The sequence below is a fragment of the Rhipicephalus sanguineus genome, chromosome 5, assembly GCF_013339695.2.
Source record: "Rhipicephalus sanguineus isolate Rsan-2018 chromosome 5, BIME_Rsan_1.4, whole genome shotgun sequence".
In the NCBI taxonomy this organism is placed as follows: domain Eukaryota; kingdom Metazoa; phylum Arthropoda; class Arachnida; order Ixodida; family Ixodidae; genus Rhipicephalus; species Rhipicephalus sanguineus.
Genome location: NC_051180.1, coordinates 166,578,753 through 166,593,819, shown reverse-complemented (window position 1 = coordinate 166,593,819; position 15,067 = coordinate 166,578,753). Strand labels below are relative to the sequence as shown.

Sequence of the window (15,067 nt, the reverse complement as noted above, 5' to 3'; positions counted from 1 at the left end):
CAAGGACAGCGGGCGAGAAGCCCATGGACGAAGTATGCACCTGTTCGACGGTCACCGAAATGGTCTGCTTTGCGCTCCCATCGAAATACGGCGCCATGGCCGATAGTCGAACTGAGCACCTCGAGCTTAGCAGTGCAGCCGCTTAGCCACTAAGCTACGCCGACAGGTGGCATCAAATGTGAATTCCCGCTCTGTTAATTTTGTTCCGCACATTTACCATTTAGCGTAACAAATATGGCAACATGTCTGTGTTGACCTTTTCCCCAATGTAATAGTCTTCGAGGGAGGGTCTTTATAAGTATTTATGATATATATAAAAAAAGAAAGCAAGGAAAGAAAACAAAAAAAACGGCGGTTGCTAGCAGTAATATACACCACACATAAACATAGGGAACAGTTAATTAAGCGAGGGTACATATTTAAAGAAGAGAAGCAAGTCAGTGTCTGCGATATGCTTGTTAACTTGAACTCTGAATGGGTAGCGCCACTAGTTTCAGGATTACCACTTCTAATGTTTGTTAACTTGCATAGGTGTTCCAGTTCTGCGTAGCACTTAACCCGCCAGGGTTTCTTGAGAAAACATGCTCGGAAGTTATCCTAAAACCAATGAGGCAATCAGCGCTTTCATGCTACTGAAAGGAACATACTTAAGAAAAAAAAAGAAAAACCTCAGCTGCCATTTTCGGAAACACTAATGCGCATGAACCATGCGGAACCAATTTGTGAGATCAGCGGTTCGGAAGTTCGCTGTGAAGAATGAGCACTAGACAACGCAACTTGAAAGAGTACGCTTGTCTTTTTTTTATTCAAGTTATTTTTTTCTGTTAGGCAAGCTTTTCCACATAGTAAGGGAGTTTGATGCAACTAGGCTTCATTAAAAAACGTGTTACTCAACAGCAGCCATTCCCACATTAACCTATGAAATTACGACGGAAATGCGCACCGCATTGTGTTCTATACATGCATAGAAATAAGATTACGCCTATGAAACGGCTTTCGCAAAGATTAACCTGCAGAGCAAGGCGATCCGTTATGCGCCCCCAGCGAAATTCGGGGAAATCGCTTCCTGACAACGCGGCCATGCGCGTCACATGCATGTCCGATAAGCGAGACAATTGTTCCGTGGCAGCCGAGCGGAGTCCCCGGCTAGTTTTCCAGCACGCTTCAATGATTAGCTGACAGAAACAGAGCGAGCAAGATAGAACCAAGAAGGAATGCACGAAATCGTTGTTTCGTGTTTAAGCCTGTAATGTAGTGAATGAACTGCAGACAAATGCAATGTGTTACTGCCTAAGTCGACACATCGAAGCATTGCAGATTATTCCGGATGTCTGCCATGCACTGACAGCAGAAGCCTCGATGAATGATCTAACATTGCACCTTCATTGAGGACTGAACACCGTGAATATGTTTCACGTTCCGAGGACATTGCCTGATTTTATGTGTCACGAAGACTCGAGCGCTGACTTGTGGCATGCCGGACCGCAGCATCCGAGTTCTTCATAGCCATACTAGAAACGGTAGAAAGGAGCGCAAGTTCTAGGCGTAACAAAAGCGCGCCTAAATCGACGTTACGGTTCGCATTCGGGATTTACACCAACAACACAGACCCGCCAAAGCCATCGTGCGAAGCTGTCCTACCCGTACAAAAATGTATGTAGACAGTCTATAGACTATAAAAATGGGTTTAGACAGTCTATCGACTGTAAATATATTTTTGTAGGGGTATCTTGCGTACAAGTGTTGGGTTTCAGCTAAATTGAAAATACAGCGCCTATAGTGTGTTCAGGAACCATGGTTCCTGAACACACTACAGCCGCTATATGATTGTGCTCTGAGTGAGTGTCCTTTATGAAGTAGACATATGGCTAATGATGTACACCATAGGCAAAATTTGCTCTGTGTTCTGACGAGTGCCTTTCGTAGATAAACAGAACGGCTGTGGGTTCACGTACTTACACGCTTAGATTTTAAGCGCGCGTGCTCTTTTTGAGGGCACACTATCTGAACGAACAAAAATATGCTGAAAGGCCAGCATATCTGGCAATCTCAGCACCGGGAATCCTTAGTTTGGCTTTCTTAGATTTTCTTCAGCGGGAACCAATGCGAACGTTTGGTACGTTGTAGCAACGCGCATGCGAACAGCACAAACATGCAAGACACGAAAACACCATCACTGAAATATGACTTACGCTTGATCTGGGCCAAGGCCTGGTCTACGTGTACTCCAGATGCCATAGGAGAAAGCGTAGCTCCGCAATCATTGGCTTCGTCCTGGAAGACGGGGCAATGGAGCATGGATCAGGAACGCCAGCTCCCGCAAAGCTGCCTTTCGCGCGTCTCGCAGCCAAGAGGAGTACAACAAACGCCAAGCTCTGTTGCGCGTCGACTGACTCAGCCGCGAGCGCGGGCCTGCCCTAAGACAATGGACTGGGCGATTAATATACAAACAAAACAGGCCGCTGCGAAACACTGCGACCGGCGCGATCCGGAACCTATCGCCTAAGAGGACACCGATAACATTCCTGACTACAGAGGGTGCGATTGTGGCGAGGGCTGATAAATGTGGAGCACCGAGGCCGGCAGATACTGGTTATCCGATGGAGGATGGTCGACCCCCCACACCCCCATGCGGGAACGGCCTGAACATCCGGCCTCCATGGAGTACGGATGAGTCAGCCCGCTAGAGGTGAGTATAGTTCGCTAGTCGTGTACTGGTCACACAGATCAATGCAGAACTGACTCAGTCCAGTAATGTATACGACAGCTCGGCCTTGTGGCCAAGTAATGGGAGAGAAGAAACATTTATATGCAGTTTTACCGTATACAAAATCTTAGCGATTATTACGATACTCCCTAACGTAAAATGTGAGCGCAGCTCTAGGCGCGTTTTCATTTCGCGATCTATTCAGGCAAACAATTGGATAGACATGTCCAGATGTGCGCGGCGCCTGGCTCGTGCTTTGGCGACGCGCACCTCTGGATTCTGACGTTAGTGCCGCTGAACGACTGCTCGGGCAGCCCGTTTAGCAGCTGCGACAGACGCAGCACTTTCACCGGTTGCCTCGTACATGGTTCAGAAAGAACTAGCAAAAATATGGTCCGCGGGCCAAGCACGTCCAGAGGATTATGGGCTGTTCCAGGGTACTACACAGTACACGTCGCGCATACAATCAGATTACAAATACTATGGCGCCATCTGGTAGTCTCGTGCGGCATACTGCTTTCCTCCTCACCCTTTCATCTCTCGCTGCACTCTTTCTCTCGGTTACGGCGAGGGACAACGAGGGACGAGGCACGCCGACGCTCAGCGCAGGAAGGGGCGACTAAGAGCCGCGTTTTAAGAACACCTGGCCGTACGGTACAGAAGACAGACATGTGCATGGCGCATCCTTTGCCCTTGGGAATGCGTAGTTTCATTGTTTTCGGAGGTCCAACACCCAAAAGCGCGCGCGCGCACGCACAGGTTCCATACACTATATAGTTCGCTCTGCATATGACGTCACTACACACAGGTCTAACGAAATATGCTGGAAGAGTATAGTTCTGCGGAAATGCTACCAATGTTTAAAATAAATAATGTCAATGAACAATTACCATTAGTCGACCGAAGACCTCAACGGCCTAAGTGTTAAAGTAGGGTTGAAGATAACTGCGGCTGAAGGAGATGCTTGGGCGAATGTGTATACAGCGCTACTGTCGGTCGTTTTGCACGTCTTCTGTCTCTTGCGCTGGTTTAGAATCGAGTTTAAGATAAATATAGATAATGCTTTGTAGCCTGGCAAGAGAACAAGAGTTCACGATTGGCAACCGAACGCTAGAAGGGTGGTTTGCTGGGCGAGTTGGTGTTCTGGCGTCTTCGTTGAATCAGCGCATTTTTGTTCGAAATGCAAACCCGAGAACCTGTAAAAGAGTATGCCTATCTAAGTCGATTACTAGCGGGGTAGCCTGCTTACGCCAATGAATCTCACCGAAGGATAACGATAGGCTGTCGAGCATACGGTAGAGATCCACGAATCATGACCGGCAATTTACCGCTGTCCCCAAAACAATCTGCAATCACAATATATGAAGTACTAAAACATGGGGCAGAAACTTCAAAGTTAGCAAGGAAAATCAAGATGAAGTTAAGGATCTGCGCGATGGAACCAGAAGTGAAAATTGAGATCGGAAAGCGGAAGAATTGACCAGGGAACAAGCCGGTGTCTAGATGACATTAACAGACAAAAAAAGTGGATCTAGGCAGGTCAGATAACGAGGACAGATAAGCAACGGTCAGTTAGGCGACGCAATAAATACTAACGGATGGGAGACGTAGCCAGGGGCGGCAGAGGTGTAGATGACATGATGAAATTCAGAACTTTGCGGACATGGAATCAGCTCGCGTAGGACATGGTAAATTTGAGATCATTTGAAGAGGCCTTTATCCTGCGGTTGACATAAAATACGATTTTGATAATAACACACGTGCCAATTTAGAACTTTAATATTTACGTTTACCCAGCACCTCCACCAAATTGTAAAGTCGTTTGTTAGCAGGCTCTCGGCGACGGTGCATGACAGCGACAGACAAGGCGAGGCCGACTCTCAGCACGAGGGGCGTGCTCTCAGAGAAGAGGACGACCCACTAGAAGGCGCTCGAGAGGACGACCCATTACTGACTACGAACGCTTCGCTACAGCATTTTTAAATAAACTTAGATTTGTATGAAAATGAGCGCATATCGAGTTGCACTCGCGCACGCTATCGCCTGACGCACGCAGCGAGTACGAGTCAAAAACGACCTTTCGGTTGGAGATTGAAGTGCACCAGGAGCAGTTACTAAGTTATGCATTATCGGCAGGAACATGTTTGTTTCACTCTACACATTCTCAGGAGCGGAAACTTCTGAAAAGAAAGATAGAGAAAGCGCGGCGCTCGCAGGGCAGGATGTTTGCGCGAACAATCTCTGGAGAGCTACACAGCGATTACACGAGTGCGCGGTCCGCTCACTCTTGCGCATATAATGGCAGTGAACGGGTTGTCGATCAACAAAAGGTTTGCAGCTGGAGTGAAGTGAAAGCTTCGCCGCGCAACACGACGAAAAGAAGTGGCGAAAAGAATAAAAGGGAAACGGGCCACTTGTCTAGCCCGATAGGGGCGACGCAACACTTAGGGCTTCTTTCCAATGTCGAGAACAACGAAGTGACAATGATCGCGGGGTCATGGCGTGAGCCACGAAAGGGCGAGGGCACCCAGGGATCTTTTGATGGCGTTGCGCTGCTTCGAGCATCTGTCGGCAACAGAAGGGCGCTAATGGAGAGAAGTCAACTTAGTTAAATGCAGCCTTAAAAAAACGATAACGTTACGTTAAAGGGGCCATAACCAGGTTCGGGCAATGTAAAATAATTTCTGGTGTTTCACACCCTACAACAGTGGTCTCAAACACTCGGCGCTCGAACCTTTGGCTTGCGGCCCTCGGCCCGCACACGACTGTCTTCGTCCCACATTTCAGTGTTTTATTATTAAGGATAAGACAAAAAGTTTGTCGAACACGTGATGCGTAAGACTCGAACAATTATTTTTCTTGTCACCGAACTATTACTCCTCACTCCATCACTTTCCACACAGGTTTCACAAGCTGAACGTCTTAATCTCTCTGCGTGCTCGACTGAATAGTGTGAATTTAGAAAAGCGTTCAGCTTAGCAAACATTTCTGGGGTTTTACGTGCCAAAACCACGATACAATCATGAGGCACACTGAAGAGGAGGGCTCCGGAAATTTCTGCCACCTGGAATTCTTTAACGTACACCTGAATCAACGTACATGACCCTCTGCTAGCATTCCGCCTCCATCGCAGTGCGACCGCCGCGGACGGAATGGAACCCGCGTCCTTCAGGGTAGCAGCCGAGCGCCGTAACCACTGCACCACCACGGTGGCTCGTTCCACTTAGTAGAATCAGAAAAAAAGATGAATGACACATCGCGGTGGCTCTAGGGTGAAGCGAAGCCTAAGTGCTGTTTTGTTCATTGGCACGGTGCCCTCGCAACCTGACCACATTAACTTGGACCAGAAGCGTCAACAACAACAGACAGCGAGGACAAGGCAGGGCGTTCTTCGTTGCTACCGATAGCAATCATCCGGCGCAAGGGACAGCTGGTGCTCGCGACCAGCGATGTTTCTGCAGGCAGGGAACAAGAAGAGCCGAGACTAACGACCGAGCTGGCGGCCACTCGAGCACAGCCTCGCTGAAACTATTTTGAGACGCGGGATCGACTGCGAGGACGCACCAACGAGTAGCGACTGTGTCGCGGCGACTGTCTGAGTGTCTCGCAGGATGCCAAAGTTGCAGAGGAGAAAAACCATGCCACTGGCTTGTCGGCTGTACTGAAAGAGGCTCTGCAAAGCAGCAAAGGGTGTCGTGCGTTGCTGTACACGATGCACACAGGCGTGCACTGGGGCGGAGGGGATGGGGGGGGGGGGGGCAAAGTCAGCCCCATACCGACGCTCAGACGGACCTGGCCAGTCATTTTTTAAAAAGCTCACGCAGGTTTTTGACGATAACGGCGGCCAAAGGTTCCTCATTCATTCTAGGAACTGTTCACTAGTCATCTTTACTCCCGGAAAGCCATGGACAAAGGCAAGCCATTGTGAGAAACACGTGATCTCTCAATTTTCGTTTTTTTTTTTTGTCATCCACTGTGAAACATGTTGCGTTGTTTTTACTCGACCCGGGGCGGGGTGTGGGGAAGGGGGAGTGGCGCTGAGATGAAACTTTGCCCCCCATACCCCCTAATGGGGAACCCTGCACGCGCCTATGACGATGTAGATGACAACGCGAATGTCTAAACGAAGAGGCGTGCAGTTGAACCCTATAATTTTCTGAACACACTTACCCAAGGAAAATTAGAACTAATCGACACTTGTCAAAAATCTGCGAGGTTGCTTTCCTGCAAGAATATTTTCTCAACGAAAACTCGTCCAGAGACTGCTTTTCTTCGCCCTTCCACATTTCAGCGAAAGTGCGCGAACAAAACAGAGGCTTTTAAAAATTTACTGCGGGAGTGTCACGCTTCATAGTACTCTATGGTGCACAGAGAGAGAGAGAAACCCAAGAGAGGAAAGGCATCTGCGACGTCGTGATAACGTAATGTGATGACGTCATCACGTGATTTTTTTTTATTGCTCGTGTTGACGCCAACGGCAGAGGCGTAGCCAGAAATTTTTTTCGGGGGGGAGGGGTTTAACCATACTTTGTGTATGTTCGTGCGTGCGTTTGTATGTGTGCGTGTATATATACGCAAGCAAAACTGAAAAATTTCGGGGGGGGGGGTGGGTTTGAACCCCCCCCAACCCCCCACTTGGCTACGCCCCTGGCCAACGGTGTACGAAGCAGACGCCGCCGCGGGACGCCGACGGTCAATTTTTGTGTTTGATGAGACATCTAAGGCTTTCGCCTTGATATATAGTATGATATTGGAGGTAGTACAGAAGAGATTTCGAACGAGCTGTGATAGCTTTATTTCAGGGCCGTCTTTCTAGACTTTTTTTTAATGCGATGCATTTCGCAGCGAACCTTAGGCACTTTGAGCGTAGATCCATCCATCCATCCATCCATCCCATCCCATCCATCCGCCTACGTCTGGACGCTCTCATGGTAGTCTCCATAGGTTGTAATATACCAAAATTGGCATAGCAGAGGATCAGTGTATGCCAAACACGATTTACTGGTCATGACATGAATAACGCAAATACGTCATGAAACCCTTTCTCTCACTCACGTGTGGCCCGTACCCGCATACCAGAGTTCATGTTATGCGGGTATGTGCCACAGGTGATACAGTGTCTCAATCAAAACAGTAACAGCGAACATGCACATTGACAGGCAAGGAAAGTGATAATTATTGGGGTTTTACGTCCCAAAATCACGATATGATTATGAGAGACGCCGTAGCGAAGGGCTCCGGAAATTCTGACCTTCTGGCATTCTTTCACGTGCACTGACATCGCACAGTACACGGGCCTCTAGCATTTCGCCTCCATCGAAATGCGACCGACGCGGCCGGGATCGAACCCGCGACTTTCGGGTCAGGAGTCGAGCACCGTAACCGCTACACCACCGTGGCGGACGCAATGAAAGTGAGGGAGCTGTAGACAGAAAACCCATAGAAGACGCTCGACTACCATCCACTCGTCCACGTGGTCCGCAACGTGGGCTACGTGGATTACGCAAAAACCGGGGTCAATGCTTCCTACAACAACTATACCGAGAGGGCCGGGCCCTCATCATTACCGATGACTTCAACATTGATTTATCAAAACCCAGGAACGCCTGGTTCTTACTCTGCATGAAAGACGGCTTGGACGTGGACAGAGCATCACAAGACCTCGTGGCCACGTATAGGACAGGAAGCATCATAGATCATTTTTTCGTAAGAGGCATCCACGATTTCTACCGGCTGCACTGCACTTAGACCCCTTGTATACTATAGCCGCGATAACGAAAGGCTGCGATAAGTCCGATGCAGCAGCTGGTGCTCACTGATCACGGTGATGATGACCTTGTTCAAGAACTGCCAAGAACCCCTTCCACACATGCACACGGGTTCGTGAAACGTGCGTGCGTTCTCCGTCATAACGGACAAGTATAAGTATCAACTGTAATGCGACAGTAACAACAGCAAGTGTGACTAACGTGCGTGCAGTGCGCCTGCGCGTGCCGCTCGGCTGTGTATAGATCTAGAGAAACTTTTTTGAATAAAGCTTAGTAGCGAGCCGTGCCTGTCCTGTGCATCTGTGTTCCTTCTTTGTCCTGTTCGGATTCGTGCTATCCCGTATTGAAGTGTAAGCACTGCGCGTACATAGCTTACCGCGTGTGGTGTTCGTAACACCCATGTTACTGTTGGCATCGTTATCCAACTAAACAACCATGCGCAAATTTCTGTAGCGTCATTCCGCAATGTTTCGCTCAATGTGAAAAATTACGCCACAGTCACCTTCCCGCGCATGCTTCGCATAACATCGATTCCAACGGTACGTGGGATATGCAGAATTTTTTCGTGCTTTTGCGACTGTGTGCTTGTATAGACCATGTAATTGTACTGACTCGTATTGACAAGGCAATTAGGTTTTGGAATTGGAATGGCTTTCTTCATGATAAATAACTTTATGATGTACTATCGTGAGCAATATGAAAGGGAACACGCGAGCACGTGGTGAATAGCCTCGAACCCCAATTCGATGGACATTCGCATGGCGCTGTCAACGAACTGTTGTCTCTCCCACAATGCGTCTGTTCTAAACAACGCGCGAAATATATGACACAAATAACAGGTTGATATAGCGGCGCCGTTTGTAGCGCTCTCGCGCAGCGAAGAGCAGCACCGTTTTTTTAAAATCATATTTTGCTGTATCTCGATTTTGTGTGTTACACGCACAGGCACAAACGAATGGAAAAGCGGCATTTTGCGCAGAGTGCTGCGCTCTGGTAGGCATACCCGCCTTATACTCGCAAGCGGCTCGTGATACGCAATCAGCTGCAGTGTTTTATCAACAATAGAGGCGGGCGTGCCGACACGAAGTGACCACGGCGCCCTTTCCACTTTATTTTCTAGAGAATCGCCCCGCTTTGGGTTTGAGGCTATACGCCACGCGCTCGCGTGTTCCCTTTCATATTGCTCGCGATAGTACATTGTGAACTTAGAACGGAACACCAAGAATTGGCTTATTTGAATAATTACTTTTCAATGCATACCGCAGCTGGCGAAATTTATGCGCTGAAATTGCGAGACATACAAACATGAAATTATATCTGAAGGTGGCATGGATTTTGAGATATGAACTACAGAACCTCTATTAAAAATGCTGTGTTGAAGATTTTGCACCAAAGCGCTGTTGTGTGCATAGAAAGCCCAAAGGTAACTAGAGCGCCCATGTATTTCGTCGTACGCTTTGGGAACAGCGTGGATAGGGGAGTCGAGCATATAAAATCCTGCGTTCCAACATATGCCGCTGCTTTGCCCGTAGGCCTAATTACAGTCGTTTCGAATCCCTCAGACCTATGTAACGTGAGACTCTCGTAGCCCAAATACTCGGAATGTGGTGTGAAAACAACGCGTCTGTCATGGTGCAGGAAAACTGCGGCGTGCAGCAGAACCAGACGTGCGCCTGGTTGAGGCTTTCTGCAGCCCTCACACCCTTCGAGATTATAATGACGTCACGCATGCCACGACTGACGGACGCAGCTCAAGAACTCGCCTAGATCTAAGTCGAGAAGAAGCGAGTAACGTCAGCGTTCGGAAATGCAACAGGTCTTCGCAGACACTGTCTAGAAGATTGCTGCTGGCATGGTCCCAACGCGCAATACTGCGAACGAGCTGCCCTAGGCTTTCCAAGACAAAAGACTCATACTCTCGCTAGCAAGCCCACGTCTCAGTTATACAGACACACGGGTATTTTTGAAATCTCCTCGCAAGCAATCCGAGTGGCGCAGCACTGCTCTCGGCGTGCTTACAACGCATTCAACGTGGATTATCTCACCAGTGATGCGAGCCCTTTATTTGAACGTGCCAGTTAATGAATTAGTCACGGCGAAAGCAAGCTAGAAGCCGTAGCTGGGGAGCTATGGTTGCGGTTGACTGTACTGCGTCAATGAAACAGGCGACAAAAGTGGCAAGGCCATACAGAAAAACGAACGTAAATGCGCAGACAATGCGAAGCTCGTGGTTTTTGTTTTCGACCTTGGTTTATTGACGCGCTTCAGTCAACAAACTCAGTCGGGGGGTGTACGAACGTTGGACGCGCCTGAAGATATATGCGCCACATATAACCCACGTGCTGCTGTCATGTTTTCCTGGTGCATAATGACTGTCATGCTTTGCAACGTTATGTTGGGCCTGTTGGTGCGTAAGTATACTTGAAAGACGTGGCGCAATGGCAATGAATCAAAGATAACGGCCGTATAGCTATACAAGCACACGGCCATTTCAACAACACTTCAGGTTTTAACATTTATCACTATCTTATCAGTGTCATCAGGTCATGAATGCACATAGAACAAGTGAAACACGGTTGAGCACACGCGAATTATCAGTGCATCCTGTTCCTCGGCTACTCCTGTAACTAACACGACGAAGGGTCGCCCGACTCCCTTGCGCGCTATTTCTTTCATCCGGATGTTGGTTATTTGAGCGCTTACTGAGATCCGCTAGCTTTACAGCGCTCTTACGTGTACTTGATATATGACGATGCTTAGGTCTGAAATTCATGTAGTATCCGCCGTGGTAGCGTGGCACGGAAGGTGCCGCGCTGCTACGCTCGATGGCGCGGGTTCGAATCCCGGTCATGGCGGCCGCTTTTCGATGGGGGTGAATGGCAAAGAACACTTATGTGCTTAGAGCTAGGTGCACTTTAAAGAACCCGATGCGGTCGAAATCAGGAGTCCCCCACTTTCATAGCCGATCGTGGGTTTGGCACATAAAACATCAGTAATGATTATGAAAGTCGCAAAGTCCACATTTTACGCAGACTTCGGCACTTGCTATCGATGTCCACGTTTACTGCACGTAAGACCGATACAACCGAGATGGCAAAAAACGAACTTTCGGTCGATGGAAGTGTAGCTTAGAAATAGCGTGGATGAGGGTTGTGACAGAATCGACTAAGGTTACATAACACGGTACTCTTGTAGCGGGAAGGCATGTATTTCGACCTCTAACATAGTTATAAGAAAAATGAAAGAAGCGGTATCAGCTCCTGGTAGCTATATTAGGCACTGCTGGAGTCACAGCAAACGAAATCTATGTTAGCGTTTTTAATGCAGCGATAGCTGGCTGAAAAAGAGAATGTTCTATCTTCCAGTCTCAGTAGTTCCAGGAACACTTACTGTGAGCAGCTTTTAACAATGAGAGGGGCCTCAAGCAACGTTGGTTTTTATCGTACAACTGCTCAATAAGTATCTCACTTCTTTTGTCAGTTAGCTTAACTCTGGGCGAGATACTGCTTCCCGGTAATCGGACGTGCGTGCACTCGAACTGCGTACAGAACAAAAAGCATCGAGCAGGGTTCATCACGCCACGCGACCAGATCGCTGAAGCGCGCAAGAAAGTCGAGTACCTCTCTTCGTATCGACGCAGCTATTCGGCTCATCCCACCACGCGAAAGCAGAGACGAGCAGGCGTCGGAGGTGTGTTTGGAGGCGGGGGTGGTGTATGGCGATGACAAAGGCTCTTTCCCTATCAGGCTCACTTTTTTTGTTTCTGTAGATTGAGCGCGCGTGACTACAGTCGATAAGCCACGTAGTTGGCTAATTCGCGGCGATTAAAGAGAATGGTCACGCGCAAAATGATTGGCGGTATTGTCGAGTGTCCGTCTTTCACACAAACATTGACGTAAGAGTGTATACCTATAGACATAGCCGGGAAGAATGGCGCCTTCATCGTCCAAGAAAGGACAACACATGCTACCGTTATCTGTGGTGTAGAAGAAAAACTGCACTAAAGCACTTGCTAACGAAATCGAATACACCTCTGAGAGGAGTGCCGTCTACGTCAAATGAAGCATCCGCGAAAAAATTCGTTTAAATAGAAATTTATCTATGTGATAGACAAACAAGATGAAACCAATAATTAGCAAGTACATCCCTATTTTAAAAGAACGCCACTTCGTGCGTCTACTTCAAGGCTGCACGTCGGAACCCTGCGTATTACAGCGAGGAGTATGGGTGTGCTTGAGCTGCGTAGGCGTGTGAATCCTGCGCATAGTAGTGTTACACAAAGTGGCGTGCCAGATGCATTAACACCTGGGGTCTCACGTGCCAAAACCACGATATGACTATGAGGCACGCCGTACTGGAGGGCTCGGAAAATTTCGACCATCTGGTGTTCTTTAACGTGCACTGACATCGCACAGAACACGGGCATCTAGCATTCCACCTTCATCGAAAAGGGACCGCCACGACCGGGATCGAACCCGCGACCTTAGGGTCAGCAGCCGAGCGCCGTAACCACTGCAGCACCGCGGCGGACAGGGCTATATAGGTGATCTAATGTTTATTGGAAGCCGACATCTCGTAGCTCAAATAGGCGTGCCTAAACACAAACGACGGCCACGTCAGCGGCTGCCCATTTACTCTGCACAATCACGCCTTTCAAAAATATTTGTAGTCGAATACGTTCCCGTTTCGCCATGCGTTATGTTTGACGATGTCTTGATTATTATGGAAACAAACCACGTCGCTTGCTTGATTGTTTCAGCACTTGTCGAAACAATACGATCCACCAGTGTGCGACCATATCTAGTGCGCGATTAAACCTCGGACAAAAATGCGCTTTGTCGATTACTGCATTGCCACCAGTGCTATCAATTACTGCACTTTGTCAATCTGAGTGGTTGAAAACAATGACCGAAACAGTTGCGCGATTAGCAGTGCGCTTCGGGTACTTTTGAGTTATCAGGTCATGACGAGTTTGAAATGGTATTACCGACTAGATATAATTGACGAGTAAGCAATGTAATCGGCTCGCAGTGAACAAAGCTGTCTCAAGAGGCTTTTGTGCCTAAAAATGTGTACACTGTACTACGAACGTAAACAAGCTCGAACTACCAATCACCGTGGTAATAGATTTTGTTAATGCCAATATTGCGGAAGTTTGCATAGTTCCGGAAGTTTTGTCCATTCGCTGATTCCCGGAAATTAACTCACTGCGAATGCAGGCGTATGATTTACTTGTCCAGGAATGCAGTGATTAGCAGTGCAGTTTTACAGTGCCTTTTTCCACGTTAACCCTAACCTTCAATAACTCAATGCCACAGGCATATACGTCGTGAATGGTACGAATAAAATGTGTCCACGCATTATTTCTGGCATTCAGCGTGAAATCCCTCCTTGAAGTCCGCTGCACATATGTTACGTTATAAAAGAAAGTTAATTACTGGTATATAGGCTCTTGGAACGACGTAGCCGCAATGTGCGCCAATACATCAATGATTCTGCGCGCAACACACTTTTGCTCGCTGCCACAAATGAACAGCGCCTATTAATTGTAACGACTACGTTATCCTGTAGACTAAGAAAAGGGCATCCTTTGTGGTACTTGCAGAGTGGAAGAACGACAGTTCTGCAGCCGAAGTGGACCTCATGCTCTCGCTTGAGTGTTGCAATGCTGGCTAGTTTGCATGGCGACGTAAGGGGTAACAGTAACGCATTAAAAGCACGGACACCAAAACACGCAATAAAAAAAAAAGCGCCGTATGGCTTCACGTGCCCGAATCTTTGCGTGTGCTACTAGTATAACTTTAGTACTGGAATCGAGAAAGCCGCTGGTTCCTTATTCCTTAACGCCCCCCGGTATAAGCGAGGCCTCGAACGTCGAACGAACAATGGACGCCGCACGCTTGTACGAGGTTGCTTACCGTCTGAAGATGCGAGGGTATCCGCAGCCAGCGAGCAGCACACGGATTCACGGCTTCCTGTGGTCGCGGTGCCCTATGCCCCCGTTGGGCTTCTGGAATGAGGTCAAATCAGTGGCACACTCCCTTCGAGATCCTTACTTCCCGCTGATTGAGTACCGCACCGGCCACGAGCAAACTGCAAACTGCGACCCGCTCCTGGGTGGACAGTGCTTCTCTTCTGAGCCGCGGTGCGCCGCAAGGCGGGCCAGTCACACGGAGCACCGGTGCGGTGCTTGCGTCATGCGCAGTTCGGCCGGGAGACGGCGGTGGCCCGGGCCAAGAACCCACACGAAATCTATCCAGGAATAGATCTTCACCCCCTCTCGACAGCAGCCTTTCTCTATCGTCAAGGCGCCTTTCCGTCGTTTTCGCTGTAGCCTCTCTTTCACATTCTTGTTTTTCGTTCGTCGCTTCCCCTTAAACTGTACCCGTGCCCCTCTCCCACCCCTAAGGTCTCGGTGCTCGTTCAGCTCGCAGTGACGTCAGACGATCGCGTGCAGCTGTCTTTCGTCCCCCCGACGCGCAGTTCTTGCCCCTCAGTCTGACGGTCCCTGGCCTTCCCCTCGTGACTGCCGGTATTATTGTCATTGCGAAGAGCGGCAGCAACAATGCTCCTGCTACCGATCCGGCATCGA

The 15,067-nt window shown here is 48.7% G+C and overlaps 1 protein-coding gene across 2 annotated transcripts in view; it reads right to left on the bottom strand.

Moving 5' to 3' along the window:
* The window catches only part of LOC119394411 (FYVE and coiled-coil domain-containing protein 1), a 39,493-nt gene extending 24,862 nt beyond the window's left edge, over nt 1-14,631 (bottom strand). For both annotated transcript variants that reach the window (XM_037661709.2, XM_037661710.2), the window contains exons 1-2: nt 14,394-14,631; nt 2,193-2,274 (exon numbers count right to left, since the gene is read on the bottom strand). In XM_037661709.2, the coding sequence (XP_037517637.1) occupies nt 2,193-2,238 (46 nt within the window). In that variant the 5' untranslated portion in view covers nt 2,239-2,274; nt 14,394-14,631. The remainder of the gene's footprint in view (nt 1-2,192; nt 2,275-14,393) is intronic.
* Between the last annotated feature and the right edge of the window lie 436 nt (nt 14,632-15,067).